The sequence below is a fragment of the Lissotriton helveticus genome, chromosome 3_1 (assembly GCF_964261635.1).
Source record: "Lissotriton helveticus chromosome 3_1, aLisHel1.1, whole genome shotgun sequence".
In the NCBI taxonomy this organism is placed as follows: Eukaryota; Metazoa; Chordata; class Amphibia; order Caudata; family Salamandridae; genus Lissotriton; species Lissotriton helveticus.
Genome location: NC_136061.1, coordinates 1,102,472,069 through 1,102,495,025, shown reverse-complemented (window position 1 = coordinate 1,102,495,025; position 22,957 = coordinate 1,102,472,069). Strand labels below are relative to the sequence as shown.

At 54.5% G+C, this 22,957-nt stretch overlaps 1 protein-coding gene across 15 annotated transcripts in view; it reads right to left on the bottom strand.

Moving 5' to 3' along the window:
- Positions 1-22,957, bottom strand: part of BAZ2B (bromodomain adjacent to zinc finger domain 2B) — a 1,221,971-nt gene that overhangs the window by 5,577 nt on the left and 1,193,437 nt on the right. For all 15 annotated transcript variants that reach the window (XM_078681689.1, XM_078681691.1, XM_078681692.1 and 12 more), the window contains one exon: positions 17,350-17,493. In XM_078681689.1, the coding sequence (XP_078537815.1) occupies positions 17,350-17,493 (144 nt within the window). The remainder of the gene's footprint in view (positions 1-17,349; positions 17,494-22,957) is intronic.

The following is a 22,957-nucleotide window of genomic DNA, read 5'->3' as shown; positions in this document are numbered from 1 at the left end:
AAGTGGATGCTGGCTGGAGCACCTCAGGGAGGAGATTTGTCTTCAGGGTCACCGTGGGGAGATCGAGGTTAAGGACCTCAGCAGCCCGAAAGAGCGCCACCGTATACGAGGTGCCTTCCTCCATAGTGGGCAGGGGAGAGGCAAGCCCCGGATCGGAAGAGACGTCGAGGCCACCGGCCTCCTCCAAGTCATCTACCCAGTCCTGCTCGGAATCAAACTGACGAGCAAGCGGGTCCTCAAATCCTTCCCAGTAATCCTCCTCCACTAGCCCCGAAGGCACAGGCCTCGGCAGCGGGGCAGGGACCGGTGAAGGAATAAACAGCGCCGACCGGGGCCGAGCCGGCACCGGTTCCCAATTCGGATCCCAGGCGGGGACAAAGCCCACTGGGTACCAGGGCAGAGGCGGAACCAGCGGGATCCACTGAGGCGCCGCCAGCGGAACCGAGGACGGGGCCAGCAGCATCGGATCTTGCGGAGCCGAGGGCGCGCTGGGGCCGGCAGCATGGGACCTCTTGCCGCCGAGGCCGGAACCAGGGGCGCCGGAGCCGCTGGTGGGGCTGGAGCTGGATCCGCCGAAGGAGTCAAAGGACCAGCAGGAACCAAACACGGGACCGCGGATCCCGAAGGCACATCGGTGGGAGCTCGAGGCCTAAACAGGCAGTCCATAGCAGCAAGAAATTCTTGCATCTGTGCGGGAGTCACCGACGGACCTGGGTAAGGCGGGTAGGCCGCGGGACTCCCAGGCTCCATAGGAGCCGCATGGGCAGAGCCCTTGCCCCCATTGTCCGCATCCGGGGACCAACAGGGGGACGTCGGAGAGCGAAAACGCTTCTTCGACTTCTTTTTGTGCCGTCTCTTACCAGAATCCGAAGGGGAAGAGGAGTGGTGGTGACGATTCCGCGAGTGGTCATGGGAACAACCCCTGGATCTGGAACGGCACGGGGACAAGTGCCGAACTTCAAACAACTTCCGGCGCCGCTGCCGCAGGTCCTTCAGGGCCATGGCCCTACAGTCCAGACAGGACCGGGAGTCATGGTCGCGCTCCAGGCAGTAGAGGCAGACGTCATAAGGGTCCGCTACAGACATATTTCGACAGCATGCCCGCAAGACTTAAAACCAGGCATCCCTACTAGCACCAGAGAAACCAACACAAGACAAAAGTCTAAAAAAGATGACTGGGGTACATGCTGTAACCGGATCTGAGTTTACTGGCGTGGAAAAAGAAAACTGACGCCCGGGCGCATGGGTGAAGCCTAAGTATTCTCCGTGACGTCATCTCGGTGCATTCGACACCAGCGACGGACACGGAGCCGCAGGACGCCACCTACTGACGCGCAGGGGTACTGCTAAGCAAAACTTTCCGGATCCAGTCTGACGCCTGGGGATATTCTAAGGTAAGGTGGACCATAACAACCAGACATGCGCAGCAGTCAGCTGGTAAGTACTACGAAGTAGTGTGCCCAGAACACCGACCCCCGGGAAGCAAGAACATCTAGTACAGACCTAAATCCGTCAACCAGAACCCAGGAGAACACCAGAAATGTCCCAGCCCCCCTGGAACACAAGGCAGATGACCAGGCTGAAACATCGACAATAAGGTAGAAACACCAAGACATGACGCTGTAGACGGCATGGCAAGAGTCGGTCTGGCGATCCAGAGGCTGAAGAGGGAAGGCAAAACGCACAGAAGCAGATATCCCGCAGGAACAAAGGGCAAAATGTACGACAGGCAAGCCCTGTAGAAGTAGGATAGAAGCACCATCGGATACTGAGCAGGACAGAACCTGGAGCAGCGCAAGCTGCGCTCATGTGAAAGAAAAAAGGGACAGCACCAAGCGGAATGCAGTGACGCCAAGAAACGTGAGGAACCCGAGAAGGTATCCACACCAGCCCAGCTCAGGACAGAGCTATACAATAGCCAACAAGTACCCCACCTAGGGTATGACACACCCCAAAACAAAACAGGGGAACACCTCTTAGGGTAAAAGCCGCAGCAGTGGTCAAGAACATAAAAGACCTGTGGGTAGCACCGCAGGCGGCTTACCAATCAGCCGAAAATTACACAGATGGTCCAAGCTGAGGACCTATACGGCTTCACTATCAGTCAAAAAACACACACCACAAAAACTGAAGGGCTGTACCAGCAGTCAAAAGTACAGAGGGGTCAACTGAAGGACCCTGAAGGCATTCTAAGCCACACACAGCACACAGACAGGCCAATCAGAACACTAGGCCCAGATAGAAAGATGGGGTAAACCCCTCCCATAAGACACCTGAGGACCGACAAGCCGAAGCCTACGGTGGGGCAGGAGGACAGAGCCCCGCAAGGAGTCGTTGAATTGCGGAGTCTGTGTGGGTGTTAAATAAAAGAACTCAATCAAAAGGCAGGTCAACAAGACGCTCCCGAATATTCTCCGGAAAGATGCTATCCCGCAACCAAGCATGGCGGCGCAGGGCCACAGAACTCGCCGTAGCGCGGGTGAGAGAACCAGAGACATCCAAGGCTGAACTTAGAATAAAGTTAGCTAACTCCCGACCATCCAGAACATAGTGCCGCAGATCAGCGCGGACACCTTATTGGGAGATGCGAGACAGAAGGGACTCCGCGGAATCCCAGAGGCCGGAGGTAGTCCTGGCCAAGACACAAAGTGTGTTGAGAGCACGCAGTGCAGCACTAGTGGACGCGAAAATGTTACGCCCCCAGGAGTCCAACCACTGGGCCTCCTGTGACGGAGGGAGCAACATTGAAGGCAAAGAAGGAAAAGCAGTCTGCAGGACAGGGCCCTGGGCAGATGGGTGGGAAAACAGACAGATTGGATCGTGCGGAGCAGGGCGGTGGTGGTGGAGGAGCGGCTGAGTCACTGGATCCCCCGTAGCAGACGTCCCCAGGCCCCCAGAAGAGAGTTGTGGAGCGAAGCTTCAAATGGAAGAAGCGGCTCGCCTCCACCAGAACCTCCAACACGTGGTCTATTGGAATTGGAGCGACCGGGTTGCCGATTTGCAAAATGCCGGTGCCCTTGGAAATGGCCGGGACAAAAGCCGCACTCTCCTCCGTAGGGCGTCGTGGGGGCGAGAGCAACTCTTCTGTGGGCGAAGGCTGCAAACTAAGCCGCCCATCCCCGTGCCCTGCCGGAGGAAGAAACGGCCAGCTCCTGAAGGATAGAAGACCCATGGACGAGTGAAGGGCCCACCAGGAGGGCCGAGTTGGTCTCCACCACCACGTGCCTCACAGAAAAAAGGCGTCGGCTCAACCTCTGACGAGTCAGCTGCCTGCGCAGAGGACCGAGAGGGGCCCGGGGAGGTGCCTCGGGTACCGGCCTCCACCCGTGGCACCACCAGGGCCGGGGAGGATAGCCGTTGGTGCCAGAAAGGAGTCAGCTCGGCCTCCGGTAAGACAGCTGCCAGTCCCGAGGGGGACTCTGGGACGAGCCATGAGTCCCGGTGACCTCCTGTGACACCACAAGGAACCCCGCAGGGTTTTTGCGGCGAGGCAGTGGTGACGTGGGCAGAAGAGGGGAATCCCGTAGGGCCGCACCTCGACGACACCACCCCTCGAAACCCTGAAGCCGAACCAGCCAGGGGCGAATCCGCCAGCGAGTCCGTGGAAGGCCCCGCGCATGGCGAGGGATCGGCGGACCTCTCAGGCCAGGAAACGGCAGGTAGGGGGGCGACGGGCGAGGACGCACGTCCCTAGAGGAATCTGCGCTGTCTGCAGAACGAGGACAGGGCCTCGGTGACAAGCTGCAGGACTTATCGGCGGGCGAGCGATGCCCAAGGGGTGATGGACGATGCCACAGCCAGAATCGGCAACTCCTGGACCCTTCCGAGGTAGGGGACGCATGCTGAGACGAGACCGATCTGGACAAACGGGCCGAAAGCAATTTCATCCGGCGCTTCCACCGTTACTTCGGCTTGAAATGCTGACAAGCGGCGCAGTCCGTAGAATCATGGTGCTCGCCCAGGCACCACATACAAATAGGGTGGGGGTCAGACGCTGACATCTGACGCGTACAAGAAGTCCACGCCTTGAAACCCGAAGGCATTGCACACTGTTACCCAAAAGCGTTAAAGAGGCCTGAAAACAGGTCAAGGGAACACAATCCGGATCCGCGTTGCACGCGGAAAAGAAGGAGCCTGACATCAGTGCGCCGGGGTGGGGCTTATGTGACCTCGCTGATGTCACGTCCGCGGACGCCGTCTGGATGGAGTCACGTGGTACCACCCCCGGCGCGCAGAGGTGCTGTGGCAATTTTTTTTCAGATGCAGTCGCACGCCTGGGGATAATTCTGTGTTAAGAAATCTGGGACTAGTAGTCTCTATCAGATGGTGGAGTTGTACGTAAAAACCTGCACCAGCCTTCCCTTGATCAAAGGAAGAAAGGCTTTCAATGCCAAGTGAATCGCCTAAAGCTCCAACAGGTTGACGTGGAGCTCTAACTAAGCCACAGACCATAGTTCTCTGATCACCACCTCTGCCAGATGGCCATCCCATGCTAAAAGTGACACATCTGTCACCACAGTTCGCTTTGGTTCGGAAAGGGAGAGAGGTCTGCCAGTGACCCAATCACCACTGCAGATCTTATGCAGTTCCCTTCAAGATATGGACCATTTCGGAGAGATTCTCTGGATGCTGCGCCCACTGTGACTTCAGGTCACACTGCAGAGCCCACATATGCCAACACTACTATCCAGTCTCTCAAGTCCAGGGCAGACAGAACTTGTGCGAGCATCTTGAAATTCTCCTTTTTCAGGAAGAGACTGAGAGGGTGCAGGTCTAGGATAGGGGGACCAGAAAGTAGGGGGGCTGGCAACCACAATTTACTTCTGATGCCAGCACCCTCTCTATTTCCTACCTTGGCCAAGAAAGCCAGCATATCCTGAGGTAATTCTTCATCAGCCGGTCGTAAGTGGCATGGATGGGGGGAGGGGGTAGTCACAGAGGCGAGAGGGTCTTTCAACAATTTGTCAAACCCAATGGTTCGATGTTACTGACCGCCAGTATGCTGGTGATGGTGTACCCTGCCACACACTGGATGCCCATGATGGTCGGAGGGCAAACTAAAGGGAGGCTGCTGTTGCCAAGAGTGGTGGACTGGCCCGACCTCTAGCTACCTGTTCCACATGGACTATGGGACCCACATCCCCAGCCACGAAAAGACTGGGAAACCTGTTAGCCGTGGTGGCTGGGAGGGTTTGGACATGGTTGAGGACCACTTCTGTGACAGTGAAAGGAGGACCACTTCTGTGACAGTGAAAGGGGCCTGAAAGGGGCAGAAGACAGACTGGGGATGATAAGGATATGTAGACAAGCTCTGCTAACCTTAAAGCTCTCCAGTGCGGAGTCTGCCATCCCGTGCCAAAAAAAGGGCATGTCTATATGCAAGGCTTAGCCATCCCCTGAAAAAACTCAGTCAGGCGTGGTGCATCAAGGCCACTGATGATGAAATCGATCTACCCAGCGAGTGGTTCGTGTCCAGTCCAGATAATATGAAGAACTTTGCGGCCTCTCTCCAGTCAGCAATAGCCAGCGAGAGTACAGATCGGGTCTCCTCCGAGACCATAGGCAGTACATGCACAATCGAATCCCAGATCTTATCGGAATATCTGCCCAATTGGCATGCTTTGTTCACCGACAGCAGTACAGGGCTGGTGGAACAAAACATTCTCTTGCCAAAGGTGTCCAGCCTCTTGGAATCCCTATCCAGTGGAGTGGTAGGGAACATGCCGGGGTTAATCCTTGAGGTGGAGGGTTGAACCACTAAACTCCTTGGAGTGGGGGGCTGGGCACGGAAACTGGGGACCCCAGGTGCAGGGATATGGAGGTGGGCAATCGTCTTATGCACAGAAGCTCCAGTGCAGAGCTTAGACCAGGCCCACAGTAGGACATCGGAAAGGGTCTAATTAAAGGGGGGTAAAGGTTCGGAAGGGGAGACTCCCAGCTGAAGAACAAGTTACTTACCTTCAGTAATGCCTTTTCTGGTGGGTACAGTATCGGCCGGTGGATTCCTCACCTTTTGAATGACCCCATGCGCAGCACTCCACTGAAACTTTTTTCTTCAGCTCTCCAGTAGGAAGGTGGATACCTGACTATGGTTACCCCAGATTTTTTGCCTTGTGTTTATCGGGTTTTCGACTTAGTTGGCCTGGGATCCTGCTAATCAGGGCCCCAGCTATCTGCTCTCTCTGTAAAATGGACTCCATGTACTGTAGGTACATACTAAATTGGATATTGGGTCACCTTTGTGAGTCCCTGTATAGTGTACCATAGGTACCCAGGGCATAGGTGCACCCCAGGCCTACCAGGGGCTGCAGCATATATTATGCCACCCCTGGCTGGCCACCTAAATTGACAACTGGCTGATCACTCAGCTGGGGCAAGGTCGTGTAATCAGCCCTTGCTTAGGTATAGTATTCCTATACCTAGCCTATATATAGACACATAGTAACCTATAAGTCACTCCTATGGTAGGCCTTAACAATCCTGAAGGCAGAGTGCTTGGTTTTATGTGAGATGAGGCTCTAGCATGAGCAGAGCCTGTCTGCAGTTTCGGAACCATGTCCTTATAGCTGTTCTATGATATAGCCATACCATATACTCTTAAATGCATTATAATCCTCGCAGTTAAATGTTAACTCTGGTTTGGCTTTATCAAAACATGTCGTGTAAGGTGTCATACGCTTTGGAATACTACCCCTTTGCCAGTTCTGGCGACAGGGGTAGCATTCCACTGCATGGGACGACTCCTGGTGGCCAGAAGCCCTCGGAAATGCACCCATCCCGACAGACCACGCACGGAACCTGGGCGTCATCCTGGATTCTTCACTCTCAATGAACAGACAAGTCAGCGCCGTATCCTCTTCCTGCTTTAACACTCTTCGCATGCTCAGAAAAACATTTCGCTGGATCCCCACCGAAACAAGGAAAACAGTCACCCACGCTCTAGTCACGAGCCGACTGGACTACGGAAACACCCTCTACGCAGGTACCACCGCTAAACTCCAGAAAAAACTACAACGAATCCAAAACGCCTCAGCCAGGCTCATATTAGACATCCCACGCAACGAACACATCTCTGGTCACCTTAAAGACCTCCACTGGCTACCCGTCAATAAGAGGATCACTTTCCGACTGCTTACCCACGCACACAAATCACTCTACGACATCGGACCAGATTGCCTCAACTCTCGACTGTCCTTCTACACCCCCTCCCGCCAACTACGTTCTTCCAGTCAAGCCTTCGCCACTGTACCTCGCATCAACAAGACCACCATGGGAGGCAGATCCTTCTCATACCTGGCTGCCAAGACATGGAACTCACTCCCCGCTTACCTTCGCCTCACCCAGAATCACCTAGCGTTCAGAAAGCAGCTTAAAACGTGGATATTTGACAAATAATCCTCCCCCCCTTCCTAAGCGCCTTGAAACCCTCTGGGTATGTAGTGCGCTATATAAATTCTATGACTTATGACTTATGACTTATTCCACCCTTCTAGAGGGAGAAGACATGTTGTGTCTGCTAATCCCGGTTAAAGTTAACCAGAGCCACAGCATCACAAAATGGATGCTGCTGCCACAGACACAAGTCTGACCTCCTGCGGCTGGGAGTCCTTCCAGCGAGGGAGGCTTGGACAATAGGTTTCCTGTCTTGGGAGGTGCTAGCACCACCCCAGACAGGCCATAGTGTATTGGGACAGGGAGGGCTGAATGAAATGAGACACTGCCTGGGGCACACAAGGTGTCCCATGCATAGCCCGGTTCAAACCAGTTGCTGGGGCACTCCAGCCCCAGCTCTGGCACGAAACTGGACAAAGGGAAAGGGGTGTAACCCACCCCCTTCCCTGGTCCCACCCATAGGAGGGACCTAGCAGGTAATCCAGCCCCTCAGATTAGTATATAGGTAGGAGCTGAGTCAAGAGACTTTAGATTTATCCTGAACTGAAACTTGAAACGAAACTCTGGACCTTCGACGATCTACTTCACCGAAGACGACTGAAGAATCTCCCTTGTGGTCAAGGAGTGACCACCCTGTGCAAACAGGCACCATCCAGCGATCTGCGGTTTACTTTGTCGACGCTCCTGCCCGAGCACAGAGTCCGACGAGAGCCAGACTTCCAGACTTCTCTGACCCCGATCCACAGTCCCTGCAAAGCTGAGACCCGTGGAGGCGACGAGAGACGTGGGACCGGCCATCTTGAAAAGCCTTCTCTTTGCTACTTGTGCAGCTTCTGAGGCACCCACGAAGTTGTGCATTGGGGATTGAGAAGCCCCAGCCCCAAGCATCATCTGCACCGAAGATCAGCCCTCCACACTCCACGAGTTCTGCGTGGGGCCCTTCTGCATTTTCCTGCTCGACGCGTCTGTCCGGTTACTTGCCCGTTGGCTAGTGGCCTCTGTGACGACGAACCTTTGAATCTACAACGCCTGCCTGGTTGCTTCAGGAGGGCCCCTGCTTCCCTGCAAAGGAGAAGCCCCATAGACCTTGCTCGTCTAACTCGAAGCGAATATTCGATTCCTGCGTGGGTGGCATTTGCCAAGGCCTGTTGACTCCAATCCGAAAGCCGACGCCGCCAACAGCGAGATCCTTCGCGGGACAGTCCGTATCCAGCTCCTGGTCGTCGTCGACGCCTCCTGGTCCACGTGGCTGCAGAGTCAAGCTTCACGACATCACCTGATTGCTTCGCGACATCGCCTGGGTCCTTCCTGGTTCCTTCCTGGTCACTAGCTAGTGACCCAGACTCTGTCCCTTCTGCTTTCAGGTACTCTTCATCCTCGATCCGCCCTTGGATCCAACCGGACACTTCTCTCCTGGTCGCCTGCAGCATCTTTTTCCAAGGCTCCATAGGATTCAGCGAGGAAACCCGACAAACTTTGACACTTATGCACCCGCTTCCTGTGGGTGAGGTAACGCGAGTACTCCGGTGCTCCTGTGGGTATTAACTATCCTAGTGTCCTAGTTTTCAGTGGCTTTCTCCTAGTACATCCGGAAGTGTCCTAAAAGAACTAGTTTCTAACTCTTACATTCCCATTATATCTCTATGGTAACTCGCGTGTGTGAATAGACACTGCACACGCATCCCGTGGGCCTCCTGCTCCCTAACTCTCGTTAGTACATCGTAGCCCCAGCGATTCCCTAGACCCTAGGCCTATCCTGTGTTCGTGACGTGGTTCTTTACTACTATTTTAGTATATGGTTTTACGTGCCCCTAGGGCCCTACTGTATTATTGTGCAACTTATTGTATGATAATTGAGTAACTTGTTATGTGCTTTAGCCTCTGACCTCATAAAGAGTTCAGAGGAGTTGTGTTTATGATAAATACATATATATTTTATATATAACCTGTGTGATGTCCTTTCATTTGGTATTCAATGGGTTACATATGGTAAAACACCTGGCTTCACATGCTCTCTGAAGTTTTAGCCTAAGACTGCTTTGTCCATGCTACCACTAGGATAGCTGGTCTATAAGGTTGACTTTACAACCATCACCATAAGGGTTGTTTGGACTGATACAGGGTGCCCACTAGAATAGTGGACATCACATATCAGGCCAACTTCTCACAACCAGCCCCACCAACAATCTCCAGTGGGTCTACCGGTAGATAGGATGGAATGTGCACAATCGACCATAGGAGGAAAATGTAACATTTCTCAAAGTTATTACACGTTTCTACTTCCAAACGATGCCTAATCTTCGAGATCCTACATGGGCAATGCAATCAAGCCTGTCATGGCAGACTCCTAATTACTACGCACAGTACCACAACAGTCTGTTGTGACATTACCTTGCAGCTCTCTTGCAATAGGTTTTTCGGTAGGATGTTGCTAATATTTTGGTCAGAAACAAAAAAGTCAAACAGAACTTGTACCCTGCATCGCTGTTGAAACAGTAACTTATAACAGCATTCTGGAGTTCCGACACCTATGGTGCACAAAAAGGAAATGAGGCCCCTCTGGGGTGTCCCTGTCTTTTAATCTCTATGGTGGTATCAAGTCCTGCTGAAGCTGTACAGTGCTAGGGCAAAACCTGGCCATAATAGCTGGTGATTCGCATTGTAAAGAAAGGTTCTGGACTCCCAGCCTTATGATTAGGCAAAATCCATGATAAAGAAGCTGTAAATAAATAGTATTTATTAGAAATAATATAATGAACACAAAATGAATGATTCATTTTCTGTGGTTTACCAGTAAGACACTATATTAAAGAACTGCTGACGAACAAGTTACTTACCTTCGGTAACGATATATCTGTAAGAAACAGTAGTTAGTATTAGATTCCTTACCTTAGAATATCCCCAGGCGTCAGTCTGGATCCGGAAACTTTTGCGTAGCAGTACCCCTGCGCGTCGGTAGGCGTCGTCTGCAGGCGTCCCCTGCGGCTCCGCGTCGTAGGCGTCGTGCGCCGTGATGACGTCGCTGGAGTATATAGACGCCGCCTCCGCGCGCTGACGTCAGTTCTTTGTACACAGCTTTTCCGCGCCAGAACACGCAGAGGCATGTGAGAACTAACACTGGTGCCATTTGAAACTAGGGCCCTGAAAGGGATGACCTTAACCCTAGGTATCAGTTCGCAGAACGGGGAGGACGGGTGGGGCGGTAAGGAATCTAATACTAACTACTGTTTCTTACAGATATATCGTTACCGAAGGTAAGTAACTTGTTCATCTGAAAGAAACAGGTTAGTATTAGATTCCTTACCTTAGAATAGATACCCCAGCAATACCAACCCCGGTGGTGGGTCTGCGAACCAATACAAACCTACACCAGAAAGTCCTGGAGGACCGAACGGCCAAAGAAGCCATCCCTCCGGACTTGACTGTCCAGGCAGTAGTGCCTCGCAAAGGTGTGCAGCGAGGCCCACGTAGCCGCCTGGCAAATGTCCTGCAAAGGGACTCCCCGGCCCAGGGCAGTAGTAGCCGCCGTGGCCCGAGTGGAATGGGCCCTCAGCCCAACAGGAGGCTCCTTCCGAGCCAAAGAGTAGCATGCTTTGATGCACAGGACGACCCACCGAGAGATGGTTCGTTTCTGTACCGCCCTTCCCTTCTTCTCACCCACGTAGCCAACAAACAGTTGGTCATCCACCCGGAACTGGCGTGTGCGATCCATGTAAAATGAAAGCGCACGTTTTGGGTCCAGACGATGGAGCCGCTCTTCATCCTTTGAAGGATGCGGAGGCGGGAAGAAGGAGGGTAAGGTGATGGACTGCCCGATGTGAAAAGCAGAAACCACTTTGGGCAGGAAAGAAGGCCTAGTCCTAAGAACCACCTTGTCAGGATGGACGGACAAGAAAGGAGGTTTAACAGAAAGAGCCTGGAGCTCACTCACTCTCCTGGCAGAGGTGATGGCAACCAGGAAGGCCGTCTTTAAAGTGAGAAGACGGAGAGGACAGGAATGAAGCGGCTCAAAGGGAGCGCACATCAAGAATGTCAGAACGAGGTTCAAGTCCCACTGAGGCATCACGAACGGAACAGGAGGATACATGTGCGTGATGCCTTTCAAGAATCTCAGTACAATAGGGGACTTGAATAAGGATGGCTGATCAGGTAGCCTTAAGAAGGCGGAAAGGGCAGAAAGGTAGCCCTTGATAGTGCCCAGAGCAGAGCCCTGCTGGGCAAGAGAAAGAAGGAAGAGGAGAACCTCGGAAAGAGGGGCAGAAAGGGGATCCACAGCCTTTGCTGTGCACCATGCCACAAATCTTCCCCACCGGCAGGCGTATACCGACTTTGTGGAGGGACGCCTGGCTGCCAGAATCACATCACAGACTTCAGGAGGCAAGTCGAATGGCCTCAACTGTCGCCGCTCAATCTCCACGCATGGAGGTGGAGGCTGGACAGGTTCGGGTGGAGGACCGTCCCCTGCTGCTGCGACAGAAGGTCCTCCTGAAGGGGCAGGCGGATCGAGGGACCGACTGACATGCTGAGTAGCTCGGGATACCAGTATCTTCGAGCCCAGTCCGGAGCCACAAGGATAACTTGGGCCCGGTCGCGCCTGATCTTCTTCAGCACTCTGGGCAGAAGTGGTATAGGCGGAAAGGCGTACAACAGACCGCAGCTCCACTCGCGCCGAAAGGCGTCGCCGAGCGAGTGCCGTCTTGGAAACTCCAACGCGCAGAACTGATGACATTGCGCGTTCTCTTCTGTGGCAAGTCCCACTGAGGCATCACGAACGGAACAGGAGGATACATGTGCGTGATGCCTTTCAAGAATCTCAGTACAATAGGGGACTTGAATAAGGATGGCTGATCAGGTAGCCTTAAGAAGGCGGAAAGGGCAGAAAGGTAGCCCTTGATAGTGCCCAGAGCAGAGCCCTGCTGGGCAAGAGAAAGAAGGAAGAGGAGAACCTCGGAAAGAGGGGCAGAAAGGGGATCCACAGCCTTTGCTGTGCACCATGCCACAAATCTTCCCCACCGGCAGGCGTATACCGACTTTGTGGAGGGACGCCTGGCTGCCAGAATCACATCACAGACTTCAGGAGGCAAGTCGAATGGCCTCAACTGTCGCCGCTCAATCTCCACGCATGGAGGTGGAGGCTGGACAGGTTCGGGTGGAGGACCGTCCCCTGCTGCTGCGACAGAAGGTCCTCCTGAAGGGGCAGGCGGATCGAGGGACCGACTGACATGCTGAGTAGCTCGGGATACCAGTATCTTCGAGCCCAGTCCGGAGCCACAAGGATAACTTGGGCCCGGTCGCGCCTGATCTTCTTCAGCACTCTGGGCAGAAGTGGTATAGGCGGAAAGGCGTACAACAGACCGCAGCTCCACTCGCGCCGAAAGGCGTCGCCGAGCGAGTGCCGTCTTGGAAACTCCAACGCGCAGAACTGATGACATTGCGCGTTCTCTTCTGTGGCGAATAGATCTAACCAAGGCTCTCCCCATTGCTGAAAGAGGCCGTTCGCCACGTCCGAGTTCAGACGCCATTCGTGATCCACCGAGCACCGACGGCTGAGTTCGTCCGCCCTGGCGTTCAGAGAACCTGCCAGGTGTTGAACCGTCAGAGTCACGCCCTGACGTTCCAGCCATTGCCAGAGGCGCAGAGCCTCCTGGCAAAGGGTCCACGACCCCACACCGCCCTGTTTGTTGCAGTACCACATGGCGGTGGTGTTGTCCGTGAACACCTGCACTACACTCCCGTTGACAAAGGGGAGGAATGCCTTCAGTGCTAGGCGAATCGCCCGCAGCTCCAACATGTTGATATGGAGCCGGGACTCCGCCGGAGACCAGATGCCTCTGATCTCCGCCTCTCCCAAGTGGCCACCCCAGCCCTGGAGGGACGCGTCCGTCACAACCACGTGCTCCGGTTGGGGAAGGGAGAGGGATCTGCCTCTGACCCAATCGCGGTCCGTAAGCCACCACTGCAACTGTCTCGCAGTGCCCTCCGAGATCAGGACATGGTCGGACAGGTTGCCCTGATGCTGGGCCCACTGAAACTTCAGGTCCCACTGCAGAGCCCGCATCCGCCACCTGGCGTGATGCACCAGAAGGATGCAGGAGGCAATCAGCCCCAGAAGCCGCAGCGTCAACCTGACCGAAATCCGGGACAAGGGCTGAAAGATGGGAATCAGAGCCTGAACATCCCGGACCCGCCGTTCCGGAGGATAAACCCGAAACTGCGCCGAGTCGAGAACCGCTCCGATAAAAAGGAGCTTTTGAGAGGGACACAGGTGTGATTTCGGCACATTGATGGAAAACCCCAGCTCGTGCAGGAGGTCTGCCGTCATTTGAAGGTGGTGGACGACTGTTTGGGGCGAGCCCGCCTTCAACAACCAGTCGTCGAGGTAGGGGAAGACTGAAACCCCTAACCGGCGCAGATGAGCTGCGACCACCGCCATCACTTTCGTGAACACCCGTGGGGCGCTGGTAAGGCCGAATGGGAGCACGATAAACTGAAAGTGCTCGTGGCCTACCGTGAACCGCAGGTAACGCCGGTGGGCCGGCAGGACGGGGATGTGAAAATACGCATCCTGCAAGTCCAACGCTACCATCCAGTCTTGTGGGTCTAGGACAGCTAAGACCTGAGCCAATGTCAGCATCTTGAACTTCTCCTTCCGGAGGAAGCCGTTGACGTCCCGTAGGTCCAAGATAGGACGAAGGCCCCCCTTGTCCTTCTTGGGCACCAGAAAGTAGTGGGAGTAGCAACCACACCCTACTTCTGGCCCAGGAACGCGCTCGATGGCCCCCTTGGCCAAGAGGGCCGTAACTTCCTCCTGCAGAAGTGTCAAGTGGTCCCCCGACACACGGTGGTTCTGCGGTGGCATGGCTGGAGGAGTGGACTCGAAGGGGAGGGAGTAGCCCCTTCGGACGAGCTGCAGCACCCACCTGTCCGACGTAATCGTGCGCCAGTGGGAGTGGTGATGACGAACCCTGCCACCCACTGGCGTCACATGGGCCCGAAAGCTCGGACTAGGAAGATTTGGAGGCTGCAGCGGGGGGAGGTGTGGACTGACCTCGCCGCTGCCCTCTACCGCCACCACGGCGGAAACCACGGCCGCCACCGCGCTGGGGAGCGTTCTGCGGCGCGTGGCTGGCAGCACGCGTGGGACCGCCCCTTCCTTGGCCACGAAAGGGGCGAAACGAACCTTGCTGCTGGCGCTGGGTCGAAAGACCCAAGGACTTGGCCGTGACCCTGGAGTCCTTGAAGCGCTCAAGCGCGTTGTCCGCCTTGTCACCGAACAGGCGACTGCCATCGAAAGGCATGTCCATGAGGGCAGTCTGGACATCCGGCGAGAAGTTGGCGGATCTCAGCCAAGCATGGCGACGAATCGCCACCGTCGTGGACATAGCCCGTCCCAGCGAGTCGGTCGTGTCAAGACCACACCTAATCGAATGCCTCGCCGCGTCCCGGCCTTCAACCAAGGCCTGGTTGAGCTTGTCCCGCACCTCCTGCGGGCACTGCGGCAGACACTCCGCGACCGTGTCCCACAGAGAGTGGGTGTAGCGGCCCAAGAGGCATGCGGTATTACAAGACCGCAGTCCAGCACTCAAAGACGAAAAGACCTTCTTGCCAAATTGGTCATATCGCTTCGATTCCCGATCGGGCGGAGCCGACGGGAATGCGGACTGGGAAGTGGAGGCCTGGATCACCAGACTCTCCGGGGAGGGATGGGTGGAAAGGAAGGCAGGGTCGTCCGAACACGGACGGTGACGCCTGGCAACGTTCCGGTCAACCGGTGCACCGGAAGCGGGCCTGGACCAGGTGCCCAAAAGGACATCCGTCAGGGCCTCATTAAATGGCAGCAGAGGCTCCTGTGGGCACGACTGCGGTTTAAATACTTCGGTGAGGATGTTAGGTTTCACCTTAGCGACGGGGAGCTCAAGGCGCAAAGCCTTGGCAGCCCTCATCAGGACCACCGAATAGGCAGCCCCCGCCTCCGACGCCACAGGGGAAGGCGAGACAAACCCAGGGTTGGGCGACTCGTCCAGACCACTGGCCTCACCTAAGTCACCTACCCAGTCCACGTCATACTGGCAGGCTCGTGACAAAGGGTCCTCAGACCCCTCCCAACCCTCTCCATATTCGTCCTCATCGCCATAGGACGAGTCGACGATGTAAACCGGCTCCTCGGAGCCAAGGGGCCCCAACGGCGCCGGACTCGGCGTCGGACGACGCCGGTCCGACTCCGCGTCAGGAGTCAGAGAGGGATCGGGGGTGGCGCCGCGCGGCGCCGGGGACCCGACGCCGGCCGGAACCGACGGCGGAGTCACGGCGCCGCGCGGAGGCGGCACCACGGGTTGCCCCAATGGAATCGGCGCCGGGGAGGCCGGAGGACCAGCCGGCGACGACCCTGTAGGGCCCAGCGGCGCCGGAGCACTCGGCGGCGTCGGGGCAGGCGCACCCGAACCGCTCGGGCTCCCAGACGGGACCGACGGGCCCGCAGGCGCCGTAGGCCCCGCCGGAGGAGACATCGCCCTCATAGCCATGAGGAACGCCTCAACCTCCTCGCGCGACGCGCCTTCCCCAGGGACCGACGGGTATGGGGCAGACGGCGTCGGCGACCCACGCGGGGCCGGGGCCACCCGAACCCCCGGCCGCATCACGCGGGCGTCGGGGGGAGTCGGGGGTACGATGATGACGCCCCGACCTCTTGTGACGCTTACCTGATGAACCGGATTAATGGTGGCGACTCCCGGAGCGCTCATGGCGGCTCCGCGATCGCTCCCTCGACCGCTCCCTCGACCTCCGACCGGACCGGGACCGCTCTCGACGCGGGGCCGACACTCGGAGTTCGAGCAGCTTGCGGGACCACTCCCGTCTAGCTTTACCTGTCAAGGCCCGGCAGTCGACGCAAGACTCGACGTCGTGGTCCGCGCCCAGACACCGGAGGCAGAGTCGATGGTGGTCGGTGACCGACATCATTCGGTCGCACCCGTCGCAACTCTTAAACCCGGGCATCCTACCGGCACCTTGAAGAAGAGTCAAAGTTAACAAAACTAGGTCAAAAGACCGGAGTACTGCTCTTCGGATCTGCGCTAACTGGCGCGGAAAAAAGAAGAACTCACGTCAGCGCGCGGAGGCGGCGTCTATATACTCCAGCGACGTCATCACGGCGCACGACGCCGACGACGCGGAGCCGCAGGGGACGCCTGCAGATGACGCCTACCGACGCGCAGGGGTACTGCTACGCAAAAGTTTCCGGATCCAGACTGACGCCTGGGGATATTCTAAGGTAAGGAATCTAATACTAACCTGTTTCCTTCAGATACTGAAGACACTAGTGAGAACTTGCATGTGCAACCTTGTCAATGAATTATATGTTTCATGTAAATAACCCCATAGCCAGGTATGATTCTTTACCTAGATTAAAAGATGCAGTTGCTAACTTTACCTCTGATGTTCAGACTTTTTAGATGTGAGAATATCCAAGAACCTTTTTTGAGATTTCTAAATTTAAAGTTATTGCAAGGTCCACGTCAACATTACCGCCTCACGCAACCATTATTAATCATTGCCATTTCGGTGTATTTAAAACACATAATTTATTTATTATTAATTTTCTTCAACTTTCACTTATTCAATAACTTTCACTACCTTGTTTTCACTTTTCCCCCTGTTTTTTAATACAACCACAAGATTGTAATAGTGTGCATTGCTACAGTGTCACTGGAAAAGATTGTCTCGCTGTATAGTTGTTTGAGGAACGCTTGCAGCTTTTCATTTTATACACTGTACACTCACTGAAACTTAAGATGCATAACCTACACTGAATAACTGTAGAAATATGGAATACAAGTAAACTGAGGTAATGTTTCCCAGCCTCATTTTTATGTAAGGGAATCTGTGCTATCAATCAGAAAGACATTATTACACAGTAAAATGCAAGATTGTCTACCACTTGACAGAAGGTTTCATACGTACTGTCCGCTGTTTAGTTTTGCCCGAATTGTGGAGAAGTCCATTGGTTTTTTAATGACCTTCTTATAACCAGGAACAAGTTTCAGGTTTACAGGCAATAGGAAAGGCCATGCATCTTGATGAGTTTCCATATCAGACAGGATTATACTACAAAAAACAAGAATCTTTGTTAATTATATGCATGCAGCTAACGGTTTGTATTTTAGCAATGCAGCACTTTATTTATGAGACCCACTTCAATAATATTACCAAATGATCCAATGATTAGAGCACAGCAGATTACAAAGAGTGATCCAATGATTAGAGAACAGCAGATTATAATGAGTTTAAACACTTGGGCAAATATTACTGGTGTATGGTGCCAACATACGGACTTTCAACTTTTCTCTGGACACTTCACATCCCTGTTGCGCTTGTGGCTTTAACCCATATGACCCATATCTCTGACTTTCTGTCTGCTGCTTGTGGTCCCAGGAGTATGTCCGATGAGCCACCAACCCACTTCCTAGGCCTTTGTTCCCTGGCACATGCCTCCAACTTGACCCTACACTACCAGTTCTTCTGTCCCATCCCATTGTAGCAATCCACTTCATCACCCACCACAATATAACCCATTGATCAGCCAACAAGCATCAGACTCTGCCAACACTTGTTCTTCATTCCTCCCCCACAACCAAATTCCTCCAGCCACTCAATTAGCCTCCTATGCTTCACCTCCCTCCAAATTGATACTCATGCTTCTTTCAATAATCTCCTTACACCATCCAAACATTTACCACCCTCAATTTGCTCACTGACTCTCAGCCACTACCCTCCTTATCACCTATCTCAAAACTCATAAGACTCTCTTCCTCATCTAGCCCCACCCTCTTTATCCCTTCAGGCTTTCAGTATCCACCAATGAGCTCCTTGTCTCCAGCCATTACAGCTCCTTCTTCCTGCCTGTGGACTTCACTCAAGACAAAAACCATAAGTACAATTTAATGACTGAGCAATACTTGTTGCCTTCTGAACTGAAAAATAAATCTTTACCCACGTAACTCTTAGCCAGCAGCGGCGCGTGCAGGTAAGAGCGGTGGGGCTGGGTTGGGGGGATTGCGACAGACGAATACAAGGGAAAACTATTTATTTATTTAATTTTCCTTGTGGTCGTCTGTCGGATCCACTCCCAACCCGGCCCCCTTCCTCTTACCTGCACGGGCCGCTCCTGCTCATAGCTCCCTTTGAGGCAGAGGCGTGGGCCTCACACTTAGCAGACTCTCACCACCTTTTAACTACACACCCAACAAACTGTATTCTCCTCTGAGCATATCTCTTACACCCAAAAATTCCCAACTAAACTCATTTAACATGGCTTTCCCCTACTAGTCTCCCATTTCACTGGACACCATCTTGGAAGAATCTAACATGGTTAAGGACTCCATTCTACGATTGCCACTTCCTGGCCATGCATCTTGATGAGTTTCCATATCAGACAGGATTATGCTATATAAAACAAGAATCTGTGTTAATTATATGCATGCCGCTGACGTTTGTATTTTAGCATTGCAGTTAGAATTACAGCAGAATGCACAGATAAACAACGATCTTCACAGTAGACAACATATTTACATTGAAAGTTTCTCATTACGTTCACACATGATAAAATTAGTCAAATTAAAAGAATAATGCAGAACAGAAAAAGCACCGGAATGCACCCCAAAACGAAAGCATGTGAAGCCCCTTTTTAGTTATCACATCTTGAGTCCAGCGGACAGGGTCTGAGGCGTTTGGGGTTTCAGCAATAGCTGATCCTTCTTATTACCTGCAGTAGTAGGCTGCAACCGGTTGTGTTACCCAACAGCATCGCGATTCATGTGGCAGATCACACAGGTGGTATCAAAGGCCAACAGACTACATCCCACTGCATGGCAATGTCGTTTTTTTATTATCGGTCCAGGCTATTTTGGTCCTTGGAGATGCTTTTTTTTATCCAGGGCATTTGGTATGAGTCCTATGCAGCGCAGGTGTTGTATCCTTTTTCTGTGCTGTTTTGTACCACATTTCCTCATCTCCTCTTGGGTCCTATTGGGTCATATCTTAAAGGTTGTTTTATGCATATTGATGGCTTTTTCATCTAGTTTTGGCGCCCCTTTTTCAAGAAACACTTACACTTCTCATGCAACTTTGATCATACAAGAGCATAGTAATTAGTGGAAAAAGTCATATTTCCTCAGGCAATCTAAAATTAAACCATTAGAGTCACTAATGCTTCCACAAGCACTTGGCATCATGTCACCGGTGCACAAAAGAGCAGTACTTTTTATGAGCGATGTTCTGTACCCTTCGAAACTCCATAATGCCCGGCCCCACATAAGGTGCAGAGGTCAACTCTAGAAGACTGAAACCCCTAACCTGCGCAGATGAGCTGCAACCACCGCCATCACTTTCGTGAACACCCGTGGGGCGCTGGTAAGGCCGAAGGGGAGCACGGTAAACTGAAAGTGCTCGTGGCCTACCGTGAACCGCAGGTAGCGCCGGTGGGCCGGCAGGACGGGGATATGAAAATAAGCATCCTGCAAGTCCAACCCTACCATCCAGTCTCCTGGGTCCAGGGCAGCTAAGACCTGAGCCAGTGTCAGCATCTTGAACTTCTCCTTCCGGAGGAAGCCGTTGACGTTCCTTAGTTCCAAGATAGGGCGTAGGCCCCCTTTGCCCTTCTTGGGTACCAGAAAGTAGTGGGAGTAACAACCACACCCTACTTCTGGCCCAGGAACGTGCTCGATGGCCCCCTTGGCCAAGAGGGCCGTAACTTCCTCTCGCAGAAGTTGCAAGTGATCCCCGACACGCGGTGGTACTGCAGTGGCATGGCTGGAAGGGTCGCCTCGAAGGGGAGGGAGTAGCCCCTTTGGACGATTTGCAGCGCCCACCTGTCCGATGTGACAGTGCGCCAGTGGAAGTGGTGATGGCGAACCCTGCCCCCCACCGGCGACACATGGGCCTGTAAAACTCGGAAGGTTTTGAGGCGTATGCTGCAGGGGCTGGTGTGGACTGGCCTCGCCGTTGTCCCCGACCGCCACCACGGCGGTTTCCACGTCCGCCGCCGCGCTGAATGGTAGTTTGTGGCCCGTGGCTGGCAGAACGTGTGGGGGCGCCCCTTCCTTGGCCACGAAAGGGGCAAAAAGCAGCCATTTGCTGGCGCGGGGCCAAGAGGCCCAAAGACTTGGCCGTAACCCTGGAGTCCTTAAAGCGCTCGAGCGCATGGTCTGCTTTGTCGCCTAAGAGGCGACAGCCATCGAACGGCATGTCCATAAGTGTGTTTTGGACATCAGCCGAGAAATTGGCAGACCTCAACCAGGGGTGACGACGAATCGCCACAGTCGTTGCCATCACTCTGCCCAGTGAGTCAGTAGTGTCCAGCCCATACCGGATGGAATAACGCGCCGTATCTCGACCCTCTACAAGGGCTTGGCCGAGTTTAGCCCGGACCTCCACCGGGCATTCTGGCAGCACGTCCGCGACTGTATCCCACAGAGAGTGGGTGTAACGGCCCAAGAGGCATGCGGTGTTGACTGACCGCAATCCTAAACTCAGGGAGGAGAATACTTTCTTTCCGTATTGCTCGTACCTCTTGGATTCCCGGTCGGGGGGAGCCGACGGGAATGCGGTCTGGAAATTAGAGGCCTGGATGACCAGGCTCTCGGGGGTGGGGTGGGTAGACAGAAAGCAAGGGTCGCCCTGAGCCGGGTGGTGGCGCCTGGCCACGTTCCTATCCACAGGCTGACCTGTAGCGGGCTTGGACCAAGTGCCCAGAAGAATGTCTGATAAGGCCTCATTAAACGGCAGCAGAGGCTCGGCCGAGTTTGCCTGCGGTTTAAGGACCTCAGTGAGGAGGTTAGTCCTCACGGCCACAACGGGGAGCTCAAGGCCCAAGGCCTTGGCCGCCCTCATCAGCACCACGCTATAGGCAGCCCCCTCCTCCGTAGCAACGCTAGGAGGGGAGACAAAACCAGTGTCGGGCGAAGTGTCCAGACCACTGGCATCCCCAAGCTCTTCTGTCCAGTCCGTAGAAGACTGACACTCACGTGCCAGAGGGTCCTCAGACCCCTCCCAATCCCCCTCGTCACCCATCGCCTGGTACGCAGGCTCAAAGGATGGGGCCGGGTCGTAGAAGTAAAAATCTCCCATCGGCGTCGATAGCGGCGCCGCTCCGACGCCGGACCCGAATCGAGGGCAGGACCAGGGACGGCGTCGTCGGGGACATCCTTGGGGCCGGGGCCGGCGCCGGCGAGGTCGTGAGGTTGACCGGCGGCGACCCGGATCCAGTGGGGCCCTGCGGCGTCGGGACCGAAGTCGCAGACGGCGCCGGGGCCAAAGCACCCGACGGTGCCGGGGCCGAAGCACCCAGCCCGCTTGAGGACCCAGTCGGGACTGCTTGGCCCGAAGGCGCCGCGGATCTCGACGGAGAAGCGAGCGACCTCATAGCCATGAGGTAGTCATCAATCTCCCCCGGCATCTCGTTCTGCCCCGGGACCGGCGTGTATGGAGCAGGCCGCGACACCTGCGGCTCCGGCGGTGTCGCCCGAACCCCCGGCCGCATTACGTGAGCGTCGGGGGGAGTCAGAAGAGCGATGGTGCCTCTTCGACTTCTTGTGCCTCTTACCTGAGGTCTTCGAGCCCGAAGACCGATGACGACTCCCGGAATAGTGGTGACTCCGGCCCCGCGACCGGTCCCTCGACCTCCTTTCGGACCGGGACCTCGAGCGGCGCGGGGCGGACTGCCGAAGCTCGAATCGCTTACGGGACCGCTCCCGTCTAGCTTTAGACGTCAGGGCCCGGCAGCCGGAGCAGGACTTGTCGTCGTGGTCCGGGCCTAGACAGTACAGGCACCGGCAATGGGGGTCGGTAACCGACATCAGTCGGCTGCAGTCAGCGCAGGGCTTGAACCCGGGCATCCCTACCGGTCCCGTCGGAGTCGAGAGACTTCGAAAGTAGATCAAAAAGGATCGTAAAAAGTTGGTCAAAAATTGACTAGGGTACAACTTTTTCCGGATCTGCGCTTGCTGGCGCGGAAAAAAGACTAACTGACATCAGCATGCGGAGGCGGCGTCTAAGTACTCCGACAACGTCATCACGGCGCCCACGACGCCGACGACGGACGCGGACGCCTACAGACGCGCATGGGTACTGCTACGCAAAAATTTCCGGATCCAGTCTGACGCCTGGGGATATTCTAAGGTAAGGAATCTAATAATAACCTGTTTCTTTCAGATGTCAGCGCGCGAGGGCGGCTTCTAAGTACTCCGACGTCATCCCAGCGACCACGACTATGGACGTAGAGCCGCAGACGACGCCTACCGACGTGCAGGGGTACTGCTACGCAAAACTTTCCGGATCCAGTCTGACGCCTGGGGATATTCTAAGGTAAGGAATCTAACCCGTTTCTTTGAGATTCAAAGTTCACAATTTTGGAAATATACAAATAGCACTGAAGTAGCTATCGGCACATAAGGTTTAGGAAATGGCCATAACACCGACATCCTTCAAAAAGACAATTAAAAGGATAACAAAATGAATGTCATTGCTGAAAGATAAAGAGCTGGATGGTTCTGAATGAGTACAAGATCTCCAA